We start from the raw sequence: 26556 nt of genomic DNA, 5'->3' as shown, positions 1-26556 counted from the left end.
GCTAGAGTTTATTCGGCTTATATTTATTTCACAAAATGTTATTGAAAGTTTTCCAAATTACCAAGAGGCTGCAGTTGAAAGCGAGAACACTGACAGGATTAGGCAGGTATAATTAAAGGTACATCGTAATAACAAAGGCGCAGACATTGTGTGACCAATGGAGTGAGTGAGGTAGTTAGTATAAAAAGCAGGAGGAACCAGAAATACATTTGTGCTCAAAAGTTTGCATCCCCTGGCAGAAATTGTGAACTTTTGGCATTGATATTGAAAATATGACTGATCATGCCAAAAAAATGTTCTTTTATTGAAGGATGATGATCATATGAAGCCATTTATTATCAAATAGTTGGTTGGCTCCTTTTTAAATCATAATGATAACAGAAATCACCCAAATGGCCCAGATCAGGAGTCTCCGCCCCCTGGAATGTTTGGCCTTGGTACAGACACACAAGGTGACACACACGGGTTAAAATGCCAGTTAGAGGTTAATGTCCCACATCTGCTGCTTTTTAAATTGCAATTAGTGTCAGTGTATAAATAGTCAATGAGTTTATTAGCTCTTATATAGAAGCACTGACTAGGCTAGATACTGAGCCATGGGGATCGGAAAAGAACTGTCAAAATCATGCGTAACAAGGTAATGGAACTTTATAAAGATGGAAATGGACATAAAAAGATGTCCAAAGCCTTGAACACGCCAATCAGTACTGTTAAATCACCTATTAAGAAGTGGAAAGTTCAGGGATCTCTTGATACCAAGCCAAGGTCCGGAAGACCAAGAAAGATTGCAGCCATAACTGCCAGAAGAATTGTTCGGGATACAAAGGGAAACCCATAGGTAACCACAAGAAAAATACAGGCTGCTCTGGAAAAAGACAGTGTGGTTGTTTTCAAGGAGCACAATATGATGACACTTGAACAAAAATGGTTGTCTCCATGCCCAGGCAAGAGTCTGTGGAGCAGCCAGAAACCTAAACCCCAACAATCTACATTGGTACTTGGTTAAGGACTGGATGGGTTCATGATCCGGGGCCTCCCAGGGTTTGCAAGCTAAGAACGTATTAAATACGGGTCAGATCATAGCATACACCTGTGTCCAGAACCGGACTGCTTTGGGACAGGTCCACCAGGTGTGAAGGAGGGTGCCTCTTTCCCTGCAACCCCGGGAACACATCGGTGACAGAGGGAGTGAATTTAGAAATCGGATCACAGGTCATATACCAGTGGGAAGGCAACTTGTAGGCATTTTCTTGAGCAAAACATGTTTTGAGGACATTTGAAGGAAGCAAGATAATTTGCTTATGTTTGTAGAAGAAATCCAGCTTTGGATATTTTTTTTTTACATAGTCACATTGGTCCCACTTGGACCAGTGTAACTCTTCGTATACTATACCTTTGGGATCCTTCCTAGAAGCTGGAAATCAATGTAGCAGACACCACCACTGCAGTCATCTCCACCAACCCTTGAGTCCCGTGCCATGCAGTGCGTCATGCCTTCTTATTACCTCTGTGTTTGAGGCTGTGCAGTCAGAATTATTGTAACAATTCAGAATATTGATACATTTTATTTCCGTGTATTCAGCTTGTTCTACATTACAAACTAATAACACCATGTACTGACGTAAGGTTAAAATAAATCTACAATGGAAAAATCTCTTACAATCAAAAGATACCTATAATAATAATACTCTTGCTTTAGGCCCCGTTCACAGTATGGGTTGCTGGAACTTGCGTTCCCACTCGCGATTTTGTTAGCACAATTCTCACGTGGAAGCATGTGTTGTGCAGTCAAGTGAATGGGCTGCTATGTGTGAGTTGTCACTCCATAGAAGCTCAGTCGCTAAGCCAGGAGCGATTTTACAGTTGCATTTTGCCATTCTTCTCGCAGCAAAGTTGAGGTGTTTAACCCTTTGAGGACCAAGGGACGTATTTGTCCCATGTTTTTAATTGCGTGTATCATCTGATTAAGAACTTAAAACTCTTTTTCTTTTTTGGTTTGAGTCAAAATCTTATCAACAAACAACAAATGGATCTAGCTTTTTGCCAATTATTTCATGAAATGGCTTAGTTACAGCAACTGAAGTGTAGGAACTTTAAAAACAAAAAAATTGATTCTTTTGGCGTTCCAAAATCTTACGGTCCTCAAAGGGTTAACCACTTCAAGTCCGGACACTTTTACCCTTCTTGTCCAGGCCAATTTTCAGCTTTCAGCGCTATCACACTTTGACAATTACGCGGTCATGCAACACTGTACCAATATAAATTTTTTAGCATTTTTTTTAAGACCGATAAAGCTTTATTTTGGTGGTATTTATTCACCACTGGAATTTTTATTTTTTTTGCTATATAAATGAAAAAGTCCAAACATTTTGAAAAAAGTGTTTTTCTTATAAAATTTTGCAAATAAATAATATTTCATCATAAATCTTGGCCAAAATATATTCAGTTATCTTTTTAGTAAAAAAAAAAAATAACCCAAATTAATTTATAACTAAAAAGTATAATTTTTAAAAAAAAGTTTTTACATTTTTTATTTTATTTTTTTAATATTATTTGTGTTTATACTGTCACCCTAGCAGTACAGTGTCACCATGGTGACACTGTACTACTTGTGGGGGGTGATGAAGATTTTTTTTTTTTATACTGATTGCTTTTACACCCATAAAGGCTGTAAAAGCAGGAGCAGGGCCCTCAAACCCCTCGTGCATTGAATCGTATTGTTACTGTACTGTCTCATATACTGTCTCCCATTATTATGTACAGAGCTGAGCAAACTGTTGGCGCTATATAAATCCTGTATTATAATAATAATAAAAGCAATCATTTCTCCTTCTCTCTGGCTGCATTCTTGCAGCCATTGAGAACTACTGTGTGAGATGTGATTGGTCACAGCTTGTCACATGGTAAAAGGATGTTGTTAATAGGTGTTTGGCGATCTGAAAGAACTTCATATTAGAAAATATAAGAGGAAGCGTCTTTCCACCAAGGTCTGTCATCATTGAAACAAAAGAATAATGTTGTGATTAGACCTGCTGATAAAGGTGGAGGTGTAGTGGTTCTAGATAGGAAAGCTTATGAGGAAGAAATGAATACTAACCTGAGTGATGCCAATACATATATAAAAGTCAAAAGGAATCCCACATTAATTTATAAAAACGGCTTCAAAATCCTATAGAATCAGCCAAAGAAGAAAAAATTGTGAATGATAAAGAGGCAAAATATCTTATTACTTCACACTGTAAAATACCTATCATCCAGGGGCGGACTGACAACTCATGGGGCCCACGGGCAATAGGGGATCATGGGGCCCCTGTGTCCTTGCCCACACTCAAAGCACACCCAAAAAAGCCTATAAAAGGTACCAGGGGCATTTCATGACCCCGGGCCCTCGGGCAGTCCCTGAGTACTCGAATAGTCAGTCTGCCCCTGCCATCATCTATTATTTACCTAAAATACATAAGAGTTTAATTAAACCTCCTGGAAGACCTATCATTAATGGGATAGGGTCTATACATTCCGGGATAGGGTCTATACATTCCAGGATAGGGTCTATACATTCCGGGATAGGGTCTATACATTCCAGGATAGGTGAATACATATATTTTTTCCTATAACCATTGGTTAAAGTAATGCCATCCTATCTTAAAGATGGACAGGATGTGATTGATTTAATAGAGTGGAACCCAACCACACGTTTTGCTGCCATTTGGAAATGCGGCTATTCTGCGTGCGATTCCAAATTGCTCATATGTGAACTTGTGATGCATCAGAAGAAATTCGCAAACGCACCCACTGCAGGCTCTTTACTGCCCCTTACAAGTCGAAAACCTGATGTGAGACAAACGTTTCACCTCCACCAATCAGATTTAAGCCTGCTTTAGAGATTTGAATGGGGCTGGTGATAAAGTAAGCGTACAGAGTGAGAAGACGTTACACGTAGCTCAGGCTTCAAGAAATGTCCTCCCAGTGATCCTGAGAGGTTCCTTCTGGATTGCGGTTGCTGTAGACTATTCAGAACTTGAATTATTGGTCAGTTGAGTGGATTGCGATGTTTGCTGGCTACCAGTTCTCTGCTTGGTTTCACATGTTGCCCTTAATTGCTGGTTACCTAATCTTTACATTTCACCTGCTGTCTGCACTTTAAAATGTGTATATTGTACCTGGGCCTTGTTGATCCTATAACTTGTCTGGTCACATAACTATAGAATATATCCCAAGTCTGCATTCCTGGCTCAGTGCTTTGTGTTTTCTTTACCACAGATCTAAGGACAGCATGTATCATAGTCTGGTGTATGGCACTATTTTGGAGATGCAAGCAATGATGACATTTGAACCCGATGACATTATCAGTGCTGGGCAGACGATGAAGCAAGCACAGGAAATATGTCAGCGGTGAGCAAGGACGGCACACAGGTCTTAAAGGGAATGTGTTATGGGTTTTTTTTTTGTTTGTGTGTTTTTTTTATTTTTTCTCTCAGATAGGTAAATATAAACTATTGCATAAGAATATTACTTATTTTCAGTCAGCAGGTGACTCTTTAATCTCCTTTAGTTTACCTGTCTATCAGTAATTGTTTTGTTTGACTGAAAAAAAAAAAAAAAAAGAGAGATGTTTACAGAGTAAAATAGCTCAAGCTGAAACTGACGCACACATGTGAATGACTGAGGACAGAGACTTCTCCCCTGCTCTTTTCAGACAGGACCATACAATGTTTCGTTCAGACAGAAGATCTGTAGGTCAACAGCTTCTGCAATATGTTCTCATTAGAAAAAAACATTAAAGAGACCCTGTCAGAGTAAAGAAATCCAAAATAAAGGAGCCTTGCAATAGAAGAGCTGCTGTTCTCACTTTTGCAGCTCGTGTCTGCTAACTCCCTCCAGTTCAGTGTTACAGCCTCCATAAGTCTTTTTGGCATCCAATACATGTGGGAATGTCAGATGCCTGTGTCCCCTTCTATGCTCCTTGGTCCATTCATCCGACCCTTACAGGGTACTTTTATTCTGATTTTGTTTTTTTTTATAACAGGTTCGCCTGAAATGTTTAACTGTATGGCATAGTTACGAAATCTTTGCTTTACAAATAAAGCCCAGCTCCAGCCAAAACTTTTTATTTTTCTTTTATTTGGCTAGAGTGATAAAGGATTGCAACATCTGTCAGGTTTTTATTGCTATTTGTGTTTTTATAGGGGAGATTTTCCCTCACTTCCTGACAAGAATGAGGACACAGGACATGAAAATGTTTAGTTGGAAAAGATTAGGACTTCTGACAGCCCTGACAGAGGTCTAAAGGTGCAGTAACTAAGGCTGATTTGAGGTCTGAAGGTGCAGGATTTGGGGCTTATGTGAGGTATGAAGGTGCAGCAAATGGAGATGATCTGAGATCTGAAAGTGCAGGAATTGGGACTGATCTGAGGTCTAAGGGCCCAGGAATAGGGGCTGATCTGAGGGCCCAGGAATAGGGGCTGATCTGAGGGCCCAGGAATAGGGGCTGGTCTGAGGGCCCAGGAATAGGGGCTGGTCTGAGGGCCCAGGAATAGGGGCTGGTCTGAGGGCCCAGGAATAGGGGCTGGTCTGAGGGCCCAGGAATAGGGGCTGGTCTGAGGGCCCAGGAATAGGGGCTGGTCTGAGGGCCCAGGAATAGGGGCTGGTCTGAGGGCCCAGGAATAGGGGCTGGTCTGAGGGCCCAGGAATAGGGGCTGATCTGCGGTCTGAGGGCCCAGGATATGGGGCTGATCTGTGGCTTGAAGGTGCAAGAATTTTGGCTGGTTTAAGGGCCCAGGAATTGGGGATTGTGATGGAGGTGTGGGTGGAACAGAACACATGCGGAGATCAAGAGAGATTTTAGGGCTCCTGACCAAAAGGTTCTTTATTTTGGGGGGCTGAAAAACAGGGAGTCAGATAAGGGAAAGGCCACAGAGCAATAATTCCAACACTGTGAGGGACATGCAGAAATATAACAGGACCCAAGAAATATGAGGACCCAAAAATCGGGGTGATGTGAGGTCTGAAGGTACAGGAATTGGGGCTGATATGAGGTCTGAAAATATATCAGTTGGGGCTGATTTGAGGTCTAAAGGCACAGCAATTGGGGCTGATCCAAGGCCTGAAAGTACAGCAGCTGGGGCTGACCTCGGGTCTGAAGGTACAACAGTTTGGGCTGATTTGAGGTCTGAAGGTTCAGTAGTTGGGGCTGATCTGAGGTCTGAAGGTTCAGCAGTTGGGGCTGGTCTGAGGTCTGAAGGTTCAGCAGTTGGGGCTGGTCTGAGGTCTGAAGGTTCAGCAGTTGGGGCTGGTCTGAGGTCTGAAGGTTCAGCAGTTGGGGCTGGTCTGAGGTCTGAAGGTTCAGCAGTTGGGGCTGGTCTGAAGGTTCAGCAGTTGGGGCTGATCTGATGTCTGAAGGTTCAGTAGTTGGGGCTGATCTGAGGTCTGAAGGTACAGGAATTAGGGCTCAAATGAGGCCTGAAGGTACTGGAATTGGGGCTGATATGAGGTCTGAAGATACAGCAGTTGAGGCTGGTTTGAGGTCTGAAGGTACAGGAATTGGGGCTGATCCGAGGTCTGAAGGTACAGGAATTGGGGCTGATCCGGGGTCTCAAGGTACAGAAATTGGAGCTGATCTGAGGTCTGAAGGTACAGGAATTGGGGCTGATCTGAGGTCTGAAGGTACAGAAATTGGGGCTGATCTGAGGTCTGAAGGTACAGGAATTGGAGCTGATCTGAGGTCTGAAGGTACAGGAATTGAGGCTGATCTGAGGTCTGAAGGTACAGGAATTGAGGCTGATCTGAGGTCTGAAGGTACAGGAATTGAGGCTGATCTGAGATTTGAAAGTGTAGGAATTGTGACTGATCCGATGAAGATGTAGGCAATGGGTCTCAGCTTGCAGACTGGGATCAGCTTTCAGACCAGGAAACAAGCACCACAGAGATTGCTAATCTGTCCAGCCTGCCTCTGTGTGAGTACACACTGCCTCTGATGCATTTAGGGCCACAGTCTTTCATCACAGTCTTAAAGGAAAGAAAAGCTGTCAAACTCATTGTTTGTATAAGAAATGTATATAGGCAGAGGGAAAAAAGGGATTCTTCCATTGAATTAACAAACACTCCGACCTTTTGTTCACCATGTGGACTGCTTCAGGACCTACTCACGCTTCAAAGCTCACCTTTGTGTTTCCTCACGGTGATGGCTCAGCTCTCTGTAGGGACAAGAGTTCGGCATTACACGTGTAAAACTATACAGGTTGGAGACACGTTTTCTGGTGTTTGGTCGGAAGCCTTGCAAAAAGCTAACAAAAACCTGGAAACATTTTCATTGTTCTTACCTTCAAGTAGTTCTGTTTGCTACAATTTTACTGTATGGCTCTATCATTACAACAAATACATAAAGACATACCGCCATATTGGTGATGGGAATGGTGGAAATACGACCTCTTCCATGTTAAAGTAAATTGTTGGTTGTGTTGCATCTTTCAGACAATTCTGCAACAAAATTTGTCTTTAAATTCCCCTGAAAGTGATATGTGTTTATCCTTAATGTTTGCCATGCATATTTAAATTTTTTTTTTCTTTTTCTTATCCGGTAGAATCAAAATGATTAAATCTGCCAACAGTCAAATTGCAATAGCTTCTGTTAAAATCAAATTTAGATGTAACTTCAATCAGATTTGAGCAAACTGAGTCGGCCAGTGTGGAATATTATCGATCAACATGATCCACAGCAACGATACTTTGCTCATGAATACAATCCTACCTTGATTGATCAGATTATGATATTACATGATAGAAACAGAGATGCAATTGATAGTCATACGTTATGATCGTAATTTTAATTAGCAGTCAAAAACCGCTTCCTGATGTTGGAATAGGTTGTCAAGTATAGATTGATTATTTCTAGCAGAAGAGATTGATCTGAAAAGAAGTCAGCCTTGTATTGAAGTATGTATGGCTGCCATTGCTCTGCAAATATCTTCTCTTCCTGTAAAACTCTACCACTCCTCAGGAGAGATGTGACATTTACACTGTATTGACACACGCATATATTTGTCCTAAATTCTCACATCTGTCACACTACTGTGAGACAGATTTCTAAAGAGTATCTAAGATACTACAGTACATTGGGCTTCTCTGAAGGGGGGGGGGCATTGAAGTGAATACTTTTCACAGCATAAATGCCAACAGAGTCTTGCAGCAACGCAGTGTGTCGGAAAGCGAACAATGTTCAGATTGATCCCTTAGTAAGATAAAGTCCTCCTGAGGATCTCTTCACACTTCACTGTGCTGGACAAGTTCTTCAACCTGGTGACTCTTAAAGGTTGATTTTGTGACCGTCTTCATATATGGTTAAAGACACATGCCTTTAAACAGCTTTTATGGTCAAGGATATGATATATGATAGAAAATATATATATATATATATGTATATATATATATATATATATATATATATATATAAAATTCACTTCAAGACTATAATACGTATACATTGCGGTTTTGAAGTGGTTTGCCGGGGTTATGGCTGCAGCATTATGCCATAACCCCAGTATAAAAATTTTCCTCAGCCACTTCTCTTTCTGATAAAAGCGATCTAAGCGGCTGACTAGCCGCTGGATCGCTTTTAGAAGTAGCCAGAGGGGTTCACAGTGTTGAAGAAAAAAGTAAGTGAACCTTTGGGGTTAATAGCTAGTAAAACCTCCTTTGGCAGAAATGACTTCAAGTACGCACTTTTGGTAGCTCTGGATCAGACCTGCACAACATTCAGGAGGAATTTTTTACTATTCTTCTTTATAAAACTGCTTTGGCTCAGACACATTTGTAGGATGTCTGGTGTGAACAGACTCTCTTCAGGTCAGTTCACAGCATTTCTATTAGGTGACTGGGCCAATCCAAAAGACGCATTTTCTTTTTCTGAAGCCAGGCTGTGGCAGATTTACTTTCATGGTTAGGGTCAATGTCCTGCTGCACCACCCAGCTTCTATTAAGTTTCAGCTGGCGGAGAGCCACCCTGTCATTATCCTGTAGAATATTTTGGCAAACTTGGGATTTCACTTTCCCCTTGATGGCAAGTGGTCTAGGCCCTGAGGCCGCAAAACAAGCCCAAATCATGACGTTCCCTCTACCGTACTTCACCATTGGGATGATATTCTGATGTTGGTGAGCTGTGCCCTTTTTGTACCATACATAGTGTGAGTATTCTTGAACAATTCAACTTTTGTTTCATCAGTCGACAAAACATTTTCCCTGTAGAATTGCGGTTTGCCAAGGTGCTGTTTAGCAAACTTCAGGCACGCAGCAATGTTTTTTTTTTTTTTTTTTTTGTGGACAGCAGTAGCTTCCTCCGTGGTGTTCTGCCATGGACATCCTGCCTGTACAAAGACTTACTAATGGTAGACTCATGAACAGGGATGTTTGCCAGTTCCATTGTTGTCTTCAAGCCTTTAGCTGTAACTCATTGGCTTTTCTTTACCTCATTGAGGATTCTGCATTGTGCCTTGGAAGTCATCTTGGTTGGACGCCCACTTCTTGGAAGGGTAGCCACGGTATTAAAATGTCTCCATTAAGGGACAATTTGTCTGTCAACTGATAAATGTCTAAACACTTTTAGATTGCTTTGTATCCCTTTCTAGCCTCATGCAGATCAGCTACTCTTGATCATATGTCTTCAAAGAGCTCCTTTTTGCGAGGCATGGTTCACAACAGCTGATGCTTCTTATAAACAACAATCTTAAAATGTTTAAGTGTCTTTTATCAATCAAAGTAGCTTTAAACCACGCTTCCAAACTCATTCCATGAATTGGACTTCAGGCGGGCAAACTACTGACTCCAATGAGCTTTCATTGAAAAGGTTAATTTATGGGTTCACATACTTTTTCCTCCAGCACTGTGACTTAATGGATGTGTTCAATAAAGAAAAAAGAAATTACAATTGTTTGTGTATTATCATCTTAAAGTGGTTCTAAAGACTCAAAGTTTTTTACCTTAAAGCGGAGTTCTAGTCACACTCTAAAAAATAAAAAGTCGGCAGCTACAGAAACTGTAGATGCTGACTTTTAAAAACCAGCCACTCACTTGTCCCATGATCCCGCGGTGTCCTCCCCGCAGCCCGTTTTACCGTTTGTCCGGTGTTCCCCGCGATGGCATCATCCGTGTGGGCACCCGGCTGTGAGAGCTTGCGGCTTCACAGCCGAGTGCCCACTGCGCATGTGCGAGTAGCGCTGCGCTTTTTGAATGGTTCCGTAATCTTCTGGGACCTGTCACGTGTCCCAGAAGACTACAGGGAGGGAGGGGAGGAACAACTTCCACTTCCGATCGCAGTGGGAACGGGTACCTGTCAACTTCGGGTACCTGCTCCCCAAAGGTGCCGATCCTTAATGCGGAGTGGGGGATTAGTTTTTAAAATGGAACTTCCCCTTTTGAGTGGAACTCCACTTTAATGCATTCTATGCATTAACCTCTTGGCGCCGGGCGAACGCAAATGTGCGGCCTTCCGGCATCTGGGCCTAGACGCAGAGCGGCTGCAGATTTGCATTCTATTAAAAAAAAAAAACGTGCTGAGAGCACGCGCCCTGCGCACTCCCAGCACACACGTTCGCTGCTCACGGAAAGGTCTCGATCTCCTCTTTCGATCGGGACCTTTCTCGATCATGTGACTGCCGTGACAGCGAATCACGGCGGTCACATGACCCTCAAACCCCGCCCCACCTTCTGGCTTCTGGAATCCTTAAAGGGCCAGGAGGCACCGGCGCCAAGGGGTTAAGGTAACGAACACTCTGAGTGCAGCTCCCTCCCCTACCTAAGCGCCATCTTGATTGTGCAAGAGAGCAGTGGCTCTCCTGGGTCTCTCTCCTCATTGGCTCATACAGTAGTGGAAGCCATTGGCTCCTGCTGCTGTCATTCACAGCCAGTGAGCCAATGAGGAGAGAGTGGGGTACAGAGCCGAGCCACACTTTGTGTGTGAATAGACACACAGAATGTGGCTCTGGAGCGAGCCTGCTCGAGTGCCCCTGTAGCAAGAGGCTTGCTATTTGGGGCAGTCGGCAGGTGGGAGGAGCCAGGACCGCAGACGGGAGACCCAAAAAGAAGAGGATCAGGGCTGTTCTGTGCAAAAGTATTGCACAGAGCAGGTAAGTATAACAAGTTTGTTATTTAAAAAGAGTTCTTTCCTTTTAAAATCACTCTAATGCAGGGGTGGGCAACTGTGGCCCTCCAGCTGTTGTAGAACTACAAGTCCCATGAGGCATTGCAAAACTGGCAGTTACAAGCATGACTCCCAAAGGCAGAGGCATGATGGGACTTGTAGTTCACCAACAGCTGGAGGGCCACAGTTGGCCACCCCTGCTCTAATGTAGAAGTATGGCCTAAGCTTTTTTGGCCATACTTCTCCTGTGTGTCACAGGAGTGCACTTAGTATTTCCATAACATAAATATCCCCCGTTCTCTTTTTGGAGTTCTAATTATTATAACGAGAAGAACTACTTCTACCAAATTTAAGACACAATAATTAGTGGTATTACACACCAAACCCAAAATTTAATATTGATAGGTACTAATTATTAGATGTGGTGGCTGCATTAGTTTTCTTGTAGTTTTTTTCCCTTCCCTCCCCCCCCTTTATTTCCACCTGCTGATCCTGCCAGTAGCACACCTCCACTCTATGGAGGAACAGCAGAGCCACCCTTGGACAGCAGCATTGTTAGTCTGGGCAGAGGGGAGTGTTGGATATACTAGAAGACGTAGATGGACTCGACTAACAAATTAAAGCAGAAATCCAGCTAACACGTCTAAGTAGTTACTTTTGGGATAAAAGTTTTACACAAATAAACGCTGATCATTGTAAGCATCCCTGCCATTGGTAAATGGTTTGTCTCATTCCTCTATCTGTCACTTTGTCTGGACAGCTTGGTCTGTCAAAAGAAGTTGAAAATAACAGACTTACTGGCCAGATTACAAGGTGAATATAAAGAAAAAAAAGCCTAAAAAACGAATGTGTGGTGAATGCAGGGGGCAGACTGACAACTCAAGGGGCCCCCTGGCAATTGGGGATCATGGGGCCCCTGTGTCCTTGCCCACACTCAAAACACACCCAAAAAAGCCTATAAAAAGGTACCAGGGGCATTTTATGGGGCCCCCTACTGACCCCAGCCCTCGGGCAGTGCCGAGTGCTCGAATGGTTAGTCCGCCCCTGGGTGAATGAGAGGAAGAAGTATATGTCATGCTGGGTGAGAGAGAGAAAAAAAAAACAGGGCGACTCTCTGGCTTTTAGGGTGAGTTGGGAAGAACACCATCTAGCAGCTTACACAATAAAATATTTATTATATTTGGCACATTCATTATACAGCTTTAAGGAAAAGCTTTGGTAGTCCAGTGTGTTTCACTTTTGTCAGAAAGTAGGTTGTAGACTGAAACATTCTAGCACAGCCAATATTCTTTTCGTTCCATGGGATTAAAGCTGAGCTCCAGACAGATATAAAAGGCACAATTAAAATGTTACTAAACCCCGAACCCTTCATTCACTATATCTGGTCTCCCCGGACCCTGCATTCACTATATTTGGTCTCCCCAGGACCCTTCATTCACTATATCTGGTCTCCCCAGGACCCTGCATTCACTATATCTGGTCTCCCCGGACCCTGCATTCACTATATCCGGTCTCCCCGGACCCTGCATTCACGGTATCCGGTCTCCCCGGACCCTGCATTCACTGTATCTGGTCTCCCCAGGACCCTGCATTCACTATATCTGGTCTCCTCGGACCCCGCATTCACTATATCTGGTCTCCCCGGACCCTGCATTCACTATATCTGGTCTCCTCGGACCCTGCATTCACTGGATCTGGTCTCCCCGGACCCTGCATTCACTATATCTGGTCTCCCCCGGACCCTGCATTCACTATATCTGGTCTCCTCGGACCCCGCATTCACTATATCTGGTCTCCCCGGACCCTGCATTCACTATATCTGGTCTCCTCGGACCCTGCATTCACTGTATCTGGTCTCCCCGGACACTGCATTCACTATATCCACTCTCCCCGGACCCTGCATTCACTATATCTGGTCTCCCCAGGACCCCGCATTCACTATATCTGGTCTCCCCGGACCCTGCATTCACTATATCTGGTCTCCCCGGACCCTGCATTCACTATATCTGGTCTCCCCGGACCCTGCATTCCCTATATCTGGTCTCCCCGGACCCTGCATTCCCTATATCTGGTCTCCCCGGACCCTGCATTCACTATATCTGGTCTCCCCGGACCCTGCATTCACTATATCTGGTCTCCCCGGACCCTGCATTCACTGTATCTGATCTCTCCAGGACCCTGCATTCACTATATCTGGTCTCCCCGGACCCTGCATTCACTATATCTGCTCTCCCTGGACCATGCGTTCACTATATCTGGTCTCCCAGGACCCTGCATTCACTATATCTGGTTTGCTCGGACCCTGCATTCACTATATCCGGTCTCCCCGGACAATGCATTCACTATATCTGGTCTCCCCGGACAATGCATTCACTGTATCTGGTCTCCCCGGACCCTGCATTCACTGGACCCTGCATTCACTGTATCTGGTCTCCCCGGACCCTGCATTCACTGTATCTGGTCTCCCCGGACCCTGCATTCACTGTATCTGGTCTCCCCGGACCCTGCATTCACTGTATCTGGTCTCCCCAGGACCCTGCATTCACTATATCTGGTCTCCCCGGACCCTGCATTCACTATATCTGGTCTCCCCGGGACCCTGCATTCACTATATCTGGTCTCCCCGGACCCTGCATTCACTATATCTGGTCTCCCCGGACCCTGCATTCACTATATCTGGTCTCCCCGGACCCTGCATTCACTATATCTGGTCTCCCCGGACCCTGCATTCACTATATCTGGTCTCCCCAGGACCCTGCATTCACTATATCTGGTCTCCTCGGACCCTGCATTCACTATATCTGGTCTCCCCGGACCCTGCATTCACTATATCTGGTCTCCCCGGACCCTGCATTCACTATATCTGGTCTCCCCAGGACCCTGCATTCACTATATCTGGTCTCCCCAGGACCCTGCATTCACTATATCTGGTCTCCTCGGACCCTGCATTCACTATATCTGGTCTCCCCGGACCTTGCAATCACTAAATCTGGTCTCCCCAGGACCCTGCATTCACTATATCTGGTCTCCCCGGACCCTGCATTCACTATATCTGGTCTCCCCGGACCCTGCATTCACTATATCTGGTCTCCTGGACCCTGCATTCACTATATCTGGTCTCCCCAGGACCCTGCATTCACTATATCTGGTCTCCCCTGACCCTGCATTCACTATATCTGGTCTCCCCGGACCCTGCATTCACTATATCTGGTCTCCCCGGACCCTGCATTCACTACATTTGGTCTCCCAGGACCCTGCATTCACTATATCTGGTCTCCCCGGACCCTTCATTCACTATATCTGGTCTCCCCTGACCCTGCATTCACTATATCTGGTCTCCCCAGGACCCTGCATTCACTATATCTGGTCTCCCCAGGACCCTGCATTCACTATATCTGGTCTCCCCAGGACCCTGCATTCACTATATCTGGTCTCCCCAGGACCCTGCATTCACTATATCTGGTCTCCTCGGACCCCGCATTCACTATATCTGGTCTCCCCGGACCCTGCATTCACTACATCCGGTCTCCCAGGACCCTGCATTCACTATATCTGGTCTCCCCGGACCCTGCATTCACTATATCTGGTCTCCCCTGACCCTGCATTCACTATATCTGGTCTCCCCATGACCCTGCATTCACTATATCTGGTCTCCCCAGGACCCTGCATTCACTATATCTGGTCTCCTCGGACCCCGCATTCACTATATCTGGTCTCCCCGGACCCCGCATTCACTATATCTGGTCTCCCCGGACCCCGCATTCACTATATCTGGTCTTTCCGGACCCTGCATTCACTATATCTGGTCTCCCCGGACCCTGCATTCACTATATCTGGTCTCCCCGGACCCTGCATTCACTATATCTGGTCTCCCCGGACCCTGCATTCACTATATCTGGTCTCCTCGGACCCTGCATTCACTGTATCTGGTCTCCCCGGACCCTGCATTCACTATATCTGGTCTCCCCAGGACCCTGCATTCACTATATCTGGTCTCCTCGGACCCCGCATTCACTATATCTGGTCTCCTCGGACCCCGCATTCACTATATCTGGTCTCCCCGGACCCCGCATTCACTGTATCTGGTCTCCCCGGACCCTGCATTCACTGTATCTGGTCTCCCCGGACCCTGCATTCACTGTATCTGGTCTCCCCAGGACCCTGCATTCACTATATCTGGTCTCCCCGGACCCTGCATTCACTATATCTGGTCTCCCCGGACCCTGCATTCACTATATCTGGTCTCCCCGGACCCTGCATTCACTATATCTGGTCTCCCCAGGACCCTGCATTCACTATATCTGGTCTCCCCAGGACCCTGCATTCACTATATCTGGTCTCCCCAGGACCCTGCATTCACTATATCTGGTCTCCCCGGACCCTGCATTCACTATATCTGGTCTCCCCAGGACCCTGCATTCACTATATCTGGTCTCCCCAGGGCCCCGCATTCACTATATCTGGTCTCCTCGGACCCTGCATTCACTATATCTGGTCTCCTCGGACCCTGCATTCACTATATCTGGTCTCCCCGGACCTTGCAATCACTAAATCTGGTCTCCCCAGGACCCTGCATTCACTATATCTGGTCTCCCCGGACCCTGCATTCACTATATCTGGTCTCCCCGGACCCTGCATTCACTATATCTGGTCTCCTGGACCCTGCATTCACTATGTCTGGTCTCCCCAGGACCCTGCATTCACTATATCTGGTCTCCCCGGACCCTGCATTCACTATATCTGGTCTCCCCAGGACCCTGCATTCACTATATCTGGTCTCCCCGGACCCTGCATTCACTACATTTGGTCTCCCAGGACCCTGCATTCACTATATCTGGTCTCCCCGGACCCTTCATTCACTATATCTGGTCTCCCCTGACCCTGCATTCACTATATCTGGTCTCCCCAGGACCCTGCATTCACTATATCTGGTCTCCCCAGGACCCTGCATTCACTATATCTGGTCTCCCAGGACCCTGCATTCACTATATCTGGTCTCCCCGGACCCTGCATTCACTATATCCGGTCTCCCCTGACCCTGCATTCACTATATCCAGTCTCCCCGGACAATGCATTCACTATATCTGGTCTCCCCGGACAATGCATTCACTGTATCTGGTCTCCCCGGACCCTGCATTCACTGGACCCTGCATTCACTGTATCTGGTCTCCCCGGACCCTGCATTCACTGTATCTGGTCTCCCCGGACCCTGCATTCACTGTATCTGGTCTCCCCGGACCCTGCATTCACTGTATCTGGTCTCCCCAGGACCCTGCATTCACTATATCTGGTCTCCCCGGACCCCGCATTCACTATATCTGGTCTCCCCGGGACCCTGCATTCACTATATCTGGTCTCCCCGGACCCTGCATTCACTATATCTGGTCTCCCCGGACCCTGCATTCACTATATCTGGTCTCCCCAGGACCCTGCATTCACTATATCTGGTCTCCTCGGACCCTGCATTCACTATATCTGGTCTCCCCGGACCCTGCATTCACTATATCTGGTCTCCCCGGACCCTGCATTCACTATATCTGGTCTCCCCGGACCCTGCATTCACTATATCTGGTCTCCCCAGGACCCTGCATTCACTATATCTGGTCTCCCCAGGACCCTGCATTCACTATATCTGGTCTCCCCAGGACCCTGCATTCACTATATCTGGTCTCCCCAGGACCCTGCATTCACTATATCTGGTCTCCCCAGGACCCTGCATTCACTATATCTGGTCTCCTCGGACCCTGCATTCACTATATCTGGTCTCCCCGGACCTTGCAATCACTAAATCTGGTCTCCCCAGGACCCTGCATTCACTATATCTGGTCTCCCCGGACCCTGCATTCACTATATCTGGTCTCCCCGGACCCTGCATTCACTATATCTGGTCTCCCCGGACCCTGCATTCACTATATCTGGTCTCCTGGACCCTGCATTCACTATATCTGGTCTCCTGGACCCTGCATTCACTATATCTGGTCTCCCCAGGACCCTGCATTCACTATATCTGGTCTCCTGGACCCCGCATTCACTATATCTGGTCTCCCCAGGACCCCGCATTCACTATATCTGGTCTCCCCGGACCCTGCATTCACTATATCTGGTCTCCCCGGACCCTGCATTCACTACATTTGGTCTCCCAGGACCCTGCATTCACTATATCTGGTCTCCCCGGACCCTGCATTCACTATATCCGGTCTCCCCTGACCCTGCATTCACTATATCTGGTCTCCCCAGGACCCTGCATTCACTATATCTGGTCTCCCCGGACCCTGTATTCACTACATCCGGTCTCCCAGGACCCTGCATTCACTATATCTGGTCTCCCCGGACCCTGCATTCACTATATCTGGTCTCCCTGGACCATGCGTTCACTATATCTGGTCTCCCAGGACCCTGCATTCACTATATCTGGTTTGCTCGGACCCTGCATTCACTATATCTGGTCTCCCCGGACAATGCATTCACTATATCTGGTCTCCCCGGACAATGCATTCACTGTATCTGGTCTCCCCGGACCCTGCATTCACTGGACCCTGCATTCACTGTATCTGGTCTCCCCGGACCCTGCATTCACTGTATCTGGTCTCCCCGGACCCTGCATTCACTGTATCTGGTCTCCCCGGACCCTGCATTCACTGTATCTGGTCTCCCCAGGACCCTGCATTCACTATATCTGGTCTCCCCGGACCCTCCATTCACTATATCTGGTCTCCCCGGACCCTGCATTCACTATATCTGGTCTCCCCGGACCCTGCATTCACTATATCTGGTCTCCCCGGACCCTGCATTCACTATATCTGGTCTCCCCGGACCCTGCATTCACTATATCTGGTCTCCCCAGGACCCTGCATTCACTATATCTGGTCTCCCCAGGACCCTGCATTCACTATATCTGGTCTCCCCAGGACCCTGCATTCACTATATCTGGTCTCCTCGGACCCTGCATTCACTATATCTGGTCTCCCCAGGACCCTGCATTCACTATATCTGGTCTCCCCGGACCCTGCATTCACTATATCTGGTCTCCCCAGGACCCTGCATTCACTATATCTGGTCTCCCCAGGACCCTGCATTCACTATATCTGGTCTCCCCAGGACCCTGCATTCACTATATCTGGTCTCCCCGGACCTAGCAATCACTAAATCTGGTCTCCCCAGGACCCTGCATTCACTATATCTGGTCTCCCCGGACCCTGCATTCACTATATCTGGTCTCCCCAGGACCCTGCATTCACTATATCTGGTCTCCCCAGGACCCTGCATTCACTATATCTGGTCTCCTCGGACCCTGCATTCACTATATCTGGTCTCCCCGGACCTTGCAATCACTAAATCTGGTCTCCCCAGGACCCTGCATTCACTATATCCGGTCTCCCCGGACCCTGCATTCACTATATCTGGTCTCCCCGGACCCTGTATTCACTATATCTGGTCTCCTGGACCCTGCATTCACTATATCTGGTCTCCTGGACCCTGCATTCACTATATCTGGTCTCCTGGACCCTGCATTCACTATATCTGGTCTCCCCAGGACCCCGCATTCACTATATCTGGTCTCCCCGGACCCTGCATTCACTATATCTGGTCTCCCCGGACCCTGCATTCACTACATTTGGTCTCCCAGGACCCTGCATTCACTATATCCGGTCTCCCGGGACCCTGCATTCACTATATCCGGTCTCCCCTGACCCTGCATTCACTATATCTGGTCTCCCCAGGACCCTGCATTCACTATATCTGGTCTCCCCAGGACCCTGCATTCACTATATCTGGTCTCCTCGGACCCTGCATTCACTATATTTGGTCTCCCCGGACCCTGCATTCACTATATCTGGTCTCCCCGGACCCTGCATTCACTATATCTGGTCTCCCCGGACCCTGCATTCACTATATCTGGTCTCCCCGGACCCTGCATTCACTATATCTGGTCTCCCAGGACCCTGCATTCACTATATCCGGTCTCCCCGGACCCTGCATTCACTATATCTGGTCTCCCCAGGACCCTGCATTCACTATATCTGGTCTCCCATATATAGATAGGATTGGATGGACAAAAATACAAGTAAAGCAGTGTTCATATGTGTGTGTTAACGGTTTCAGTTTCAGCTCTATAGTGGGACCCTATCAGACAATGTGTTTGTCTTTGGCGCTATATAAACACTGTATAATAATATCTTAGATTGCCTGGACAGTGGGATTTAATCGTTGCACTGATGGTAAGTCATGGGTAAAGTCAGATCGCTGTTTTTCCTATATGTTAGTATATGAATACAATTTTTTTTTTTATTGTCATATTTTTTCAGGTTCAGAAAGAAAACCTCACTTATTAATAAATCAGGAGCAGAATCCTATACAGAAGGTGAGAAGTGATTTGTGGATTAAAGCTGAACTCCGGGGAATTTTTAACTGACCTGGCTGTGGGGCTCCCCATGTACTGCAATGGTTAAATGTTCATTTTTGCCCAGGGTACAATTAAGAAGTGCTGTCACTTACCTTAAGCTTTTTTTTTTTTTCTTGTGTTTTTGTTTTTTGTTCTTTTTTTAATAAAGTAGGGAAAAGTTAAAGCCCAGTCAGTATGTTTTGTTGCGTCACGTCCTTTATTAGTGATGCAACAGGAAATGAAAGGGAGTGTATGACATGATTCTAAATTCTAACCCTTTCCTACACAAAATTTAAAAAAAAATAAATAAAAAAAGGTTTTGGTTTTACATGTACCATACATACAGGCTCTGAATGACAAAATGTTGTGTTCTAATAAATGCATATATTTATAGAGCTGCCTTATAAAAAAAAAATGCATACCTGTTCATCCTTGGAAACTGCATGTAAATTTGTTCTGTACAAATGGGGCAATACTGAATATTCTCTGCAGATTGAGAATTTGTGAATTTTTTATTAAATTCAGGTACTTATATAGCGTCATCAATTTACGCAGTGCTTTATTTTTATATATATATATATATATATATATATATATATATATATATATATATATATATATATATTGTACATTCACATCAGTCCCTAACCCTCAAGGGGTGTACAATCTAAGGTCTCCAACTCACATTCATACACATACTAGGGACAATTTAGACAGGATCCAGTTAACCTACCAGCATGTCTTTGGAGTACCTGGAGGAAACCCACGCAGGCACAGGGAGAACATGCAAACTCCAGGCAGGTGGTGCCGTGGTTGGGAGTTGAACCAGTGACCCTAGTGCTGCCAGGCGGAAGTGCTAACCATTTAGCCACTGTGCTGCCCTTGTGAAATGGTGAAAATACCCCATTATGGCCACTAGATGACACCAACTATCACAGGAAATAAGTACCATCAATTCCATCTAGTGGTTATAGTGTGGTATGTTTCGCATTCAATCTGCAGGGAATATAGCCTGAGAACATTCAATTGTGCCCCATTTATTAATACGCCCCTTAGTGTTCAGTACATGAAATGATTACAAAGTTGGGCTCTAATAACTTTCTTGTTAAAGTAGAACTGAAGGCAAAACTTTTTTCTCATTCTTGATAGAGTAAGGAAGGGTTATAACCCCTTTCATATATCTTCATTTATTCATTGCTCCCATTATGGAGATTTGAGAGGAAATCCTTTCAAAATGAGGAAATCCCTGTGCTCACCAGAGCCAGAACCAGTGTCCCCATTGGAAGATGGAAATCTATTCTTGTTCTGGTGACAACCCAAAGTTTGTGATTTTTCTTTCACTGGCACTCTCATTGATGACGACAAACAGGACAAATATGGTGAATCTCCATAACCTGATAGGTATTCTAATCCACTCTATCCAAAAAAAAAAGGGGGGGGGGTGAAGGGGGGACAAAAAAAAAAGGTTTTGCCTTTAGTTATGCTAAGCCTGTCTTGCTTGGGTCAGCATGCTGAGACTTGTAGTTCAGCTAGAGAGCATAGCTTGACTGCCATGCAATTATGTCTCAGTTTTGTTACAATGTTGTCTTTTTGGTGTTGCAGTTGAAATACACGCGGAGGTTTGCTATGCCGAGTGTTTGTTACAGAGAGCGGCTCTGATTTTCCTGCAGGTTTGTGTTTCTCTTCTTTACGGACTCAGGCATAGATGACCTCTTAATGGGAGAGTGTAGTGTCTTTTCTGTAAGTATATACTGTGAATTCATATTTATATCTAATGGCTGTGCATTCAGCCAAAAGGAAAAAAAAAAAGAAATTCCCTCCAAACGTGTCCTTGTGTCTGGGCAGACTTTATGTAATTGAAGGTAAAGCCAACTTTTACACGGAGTTGTCACAGCTGCTATCTAGGGATGGCTAGAGATCTGTGACAGGAGAGCGGGTGCAGTCAGTCTGTATGTACAGGTACTGTTAGATGGGATAGCACAAGGAATGGTAAAAAGTCACTTTAAAGGGTTCGTAAACCCTTGTGGGGAAAAAAATTTACATGGTTACATATGCCATAATCATTGTTTGCCGTTCCCTTTGTTATCCATCCTGTCAATTCAGAAAAATTAACTATCAGAACTTTGGTAAATTTCATTTATTTCAGGTACTTATATAGCGCTGTCAGTTTACGCAGAGCTTTACATATATATTGTACATTCACATCAGTCCCTAACCCTCAAGGGGTGTACAATCTAAGGTCCCTAACTCACATTCATACATACACATACTAGGGCCAGTTTAAACAAGACCTAATTTAGCTACCAGCATGTCTTTTTGAGTGGGAGGAAACCCCCGCAGGCACAGAGAGAACATGTAAACTCCATGCAGGTAGTGCCGTGTTTGGGATTCGAACCAACAACCCTAGAGCTGCTAACCACTTAGCCACTGTGCTGTCCACCTATTATGTGGCTATCTGCCATGCTGGGTCTTCTGAAGCCACCCTGATATTTGCGCTCCACCTACAAGGGAGTTGAATGACAGGGGCTCAGTTCTATGAAATCTCCATGGATAGTGGTGTCCATTCTACACCAAACATTAATAGGAGTTATACTGTCTCTGCATATACTGGTTGAATTTTCACGTTAGCTGCATACGCCTTGGCTTTATGGGATGTGAAGACTGAACACATGAGGTGGCCTGCTCAGCATGGGTGCCATTCAGAGAATGCTTTGTATTTTCTCAAAGAATGCAAAGTGTTCTCTGACTAGACGAGGTGGAGAGCGTGACGTCAATGTTCCACCTCATCCAATCAGAAAATACTTTGCATTCATTGAAAAAATACCTAGTATTGTCTAAATATTGACCAGGCCAAGTAGCTGACCTCCTGTATTCACAATGCAGCTGGGCAGCCACTCTGCACAGGACTCGTAAGCAAGTGGAGACCACTGGTGCAGCTGTGTCCTCTACAGTGATTTCCAGCTTCTAGAGGGATCCCACAGGTGTGGAATATGCAGAGTTACTTTGGTCCAAGCTGGAGCAGTGCAGCTATGCCATACCTGGAATTGTTTAAATTATTCATCTTTTCAGAAAAAATGAAAAGAACGAACACTGTACATTCTGTTTGCCCCCCCTCCCCAGGCCCTGCTGTACTTATCCCCACTCTTCTCCCTATTTTCTGTGCAGTGCTTCCAGGACAGGCCAGAGCGTTCTTGATTGGTCAGCGCTTGCACAGTGAATTTGGTTTATCCCAGAAGTGCTGCACAGAGAAGAGCGGGATTTTCAAATCTCTATGGTGGGCACCCAAGCTCCTGAGCTACTGTCCTGTAAGTCCATTCACACAAAGAGCTGCAGCTCAGGCTCGCCCCCTCTCTCTTCTCATTGGCTCACTGGCTGTGATTTAAAACCAGTGAGAAGGGAGAGCAGAACCCCTGGAGAGCCAAGGCTCTTGTGCACATCATTGGATCTCAATGGGGCTCAGGTAAGTGTTAGGGGGGCTGGGAGGGAGGCTGGCTGCTACACTCAGAAGGTTTTTTACCTTCATCCATAGAATGCATGAAGGTTAAAAAAAACTGGAGCCTTTACAACTACTTTAAATCTGCTCCCATCCCCCTTCTAAACCCTATTCTATCTATGCTTGTGTATACTTTACCTATCTGAGAGTGATCTGGTCCGGTCACATGGTCAGCTGTGAGCGGTGGCTTCAGTGTAGAGGAGGGACAGCTGACAACGGGTGCCCCATAGTAAGTCGATGGGTGATGTCAGCGCCAAGGCTCCGCAACAATTTCCTGGCAGTCTCTCCTCTTCACTGAAGCTGGCCGCTGAAGAGATCATGTGACCACCCACAAGGAAGAAAAATATATTTGAAATATATTTTAAAAATATTCTTCCCAAATATATTGACATATATTTGAAATGCTACAATTTTGACCGTATTCAATATATTTCAATAAATATATACACATATACTGCATGTTGAAATGTGTTTTTATTACAAAATATATGAAAAATATAAAAAAAATACATTTCAAATATGCTGTATGCCTTTAAAAATGTGAATCTAAATTTTTGAAATGAATTTACAAATATATGTAAAAATATATGTTAAAATGACTTTTTTATATGTTAAAAAAAAATATGTATATATGTTTAAAACATTTTTTTAAAATATTTAAAATATATTCTTCAGATTTTTTTTAACATATAAAAAAGTAATTTTAACATATATTTTTACATATAGTTGTAAATGCATTTCAAAAATGTAGATTTGTATTTTTAAAGACATACCGTATATTTGAAATGTATTTTAAAAAATATTTTTCATATATTTTGTAATAAAAAACGCATTTCAACAAGCAGAATATGTGTACCGTATTTTTTGCTCCATAAGATGCACCTGACCAAAAGACGCACCTAGGAAGAAAACAGGAAAAAAAATATTCTGAACCAATGGACTGCAGACCTAGTACAGGAGATGACCAGAGACTGCGGACACAGTACAGGAGATGACCAGAGACTGCGGACACAGTACAGGAGATGACCAGAGACTGCGGACACAGTACAGGAGATGACCAGAGACTGCGGACACAGTACAGGAGATGACCAGAGACTGCGGACACAGTACAGGAGATGACCAGAGACTGCGGACACAGTACAGGAGATGACCAGAGACTGCGGACACAGTACGGGGGATGACCAGAGACTGCGGACACAGTACGGGGGATGACCAGAGACTGCGGACACAGTACAGGAGATGACCAGAGACTGCGGACACAGTACAGGAGATGACCAGAGACTGCGGACACAGTACAGGAGATGACCAGAGACTGCGGACACAGTACAGGGGATGACCAGAGACTGCGGACACAGTACGGGGGATGACCAGAGACTGCGGACACAGTACGGGGGATGACCAGAGACTGCGGACACAGTACGGGGGATGACCAGAGACTGCGGACACAGTACGGGGGATGACCAAAGACTGCGGACACAGTACGGGGGATGACCAAAGACTGCGGACACAGTACGGGGGATGACCAGAGACTGCGGACACAGTACGGGGGATGACCAGAGACTGCGGACACAGTACGGGGGATGACCAAAGACTGCGGACACAGTACGGGGGATGACCAGAGACTGCGGACACAGTACGGGGGATGACCAGAGACTGCGGACACAGTACGGGGGATGACCAGAGACTGCGGACACAGTACAGGGGATGACCAGAGACTGCGGACACAGTACAGGGGATGACCAGAGACTTCGGACACAGTACAGGGGATGACCAGATGCGGACACAGTACAGGGGATGACCAGAGACTGCGGACACAGTACAGGGGATGACCAGAGACTGCAGACACAGTACAGGGGATGACCAGAGACTGCAGACACAGTACAGGGGATGACCAGAGACTGTGGACAGTACAGGAGATGAATTTGATAGGTACCCGCTCTTACTTCCACAGAGTTGTTCTTTGTGTAGTGTCCGCTCTGCAGCGGGACCTTACCTGTTCCTCTATCCAGCCCCGTGCTGTCTTCCCGGCTTCTGTAATGGCGCTCGGCTTGACAGCCGGGTGCCCAGTGCGCATTAGCGAGAAGCGCTGTGCTCTGTGATTGGTCCGGCGGCTTCTGGGACCTGTCATTTGTCCCAGGTGCCGCCTTACCATTCACAAAGCGCACCGCTTCTTGCGCATGCGCACTTGGCACCCGGCTGTCAAGCCCAGCGCCCACACTACAGAAGCCGGGAAGACAGCGCGGGGCTGGATAGAGGAACAGGTAAGGTCCCGCTGCAGAGCTGAGCGGCCGGCCCGGTATTCTGACACGGCGGCGGTGGAAATACCGGACCGGCCGCTCCATATTCGCTCCATAAGACACACTGACATTTTCCCCCTTTTTTGGGGGGAAAAAAGTGCATCTTATGCAGCGAAACATACGGTATATATTTATTGAAATATATTGAATATGGCCAAAATTGTAGCATTTCAAATATATGTCAATATATTTGGAAAGAGTATTTTTAAAATATATTTCAAATATATTTTTCTTCCATATGGGCAGACTTAATTGCTCTCAGGTAAGTATACAATCTTCCTTTCACAGGGTATATAGAATAGGGTTTAGAAGGGGGGTGGGTGGATATTTAGGCTTCCTTAGGAATAGGCTGAACTTCCACTTTAACTCCACTAGGAATAGACAATAGTTCCCTTTTTAACTAATAAGTCATCACCACAAGCCGACATGAGCCACAGTCGGGGCATCTAAAAACTCTAAACCGGCTGTACTGGTCCTTCCACTTTTACTCCAGTCACAGGAAAAGTCTGATTTCATCCTCTGTTTTCTTGTACTGTATTGTGATGACACTGGAATGTCCTGTCCATCCTGTTTCTTTGTTTTCATACAGGATGAGAACATGATCAACTTCATCAAAGGAGGGATGAAGGTTCGGAACAGCTACCTGATATATCGGTGAGACCTGGAAACGTGCTGATGGTTTCTGGTGGCATTTCCCAACCATCCATGGAATGGAACTAATAGGTCATGCTAGAAAGCCGTGTTCATTAGTTAAACTGGCCATACACCAGTAGATTTTCGAACGAATGTTTTGTACGAACAATCTCATCCGTGAATTAGATTTCATGGAGAAAGTAGTTCAAAACTACTTGAGAAAGCATTTGCTTTTGACATTCACTTTTAGAAGAAATGGACTTTCCCGAATGAAAACCACATTCACTGTTAGACTTTTGTTTTTCATCCCACTGCTTTGAATTTTCTCATCATGCAATCAAAAACAAATGTTGATTTAACCCCCACGAAAGATTAGAAAATTGAATGAATGTTGCTAAAGCAAAATTCTACTAGTGTATGGCCAGCTTTAGGTATAACCATTTGTAATGACTGTTTTACCCGCATTAGTGTGAAGACATTGGGGAACCTTGCACTGTTGGGAAGGTGCAGGTAGGATCCTCATTCAAATGATAATAAAGGTTAATTGTTTGTTTTTTAAATTACAAACATGTCATACTTCCCTGCTCTTTGCAATGGTTTTGCAAAGAACAGCCCTGAT

At 45.4% G+C, this 26556-nt stretch overlaps 1 protein-coding gene across 1 annotated transcript in view; it reads left to right on the top strand.

Annotated features, from left to right (window-relative positions):
• The window catches only part of LOC149436197 (tetratricopeptide repeat protein 39A-like), a 37578-nt gene extending 11545 nt beyond the window's left edge, over positions 1-26033 (top strand). The window contains exons 3-6 of the mRNA XM_089661892.1: positions 4261-4392; positions 19438-19493; positions 21117-21184; positions 25894-26033. Coding sequence (XP_089518018.1) covers positions 4261-4392; positions 19438-19493; positions 21117-21184; positions 25894-25962 — 325 coding nt within the window. The 3' untranslated portion in view covers positions 25963-26033. The remainder of the gene's footprint in view (positions 1-4260; positions 4393-19437; positions 19494-21116; positions 21185-25893) is intronic.
• The last annotated feature ends 523 nt before the right edge of the window (positions 26034-26556 follow it).

Source organism: Staurois parvus, unplaced genomic scaffold, assembly GCF_062004578.1.
Source record: "Staurois parvus isolate SC_StPar_1 unplaced genomic scaffold, SC_StPar_1.0 ptg001400l, whole genome shotgun sequence".
Lineage (NCBI taxonomy): Eukaryota > Metazoa > Chordata > Amphibia > Anura > Ranidae > Staurois > Staurois parvus.
The sequence above is the reverse complement of the archived record's forward strand: the minus strand, read 5'-3'. Positions and strand labels throughout refer to the sequence as shown.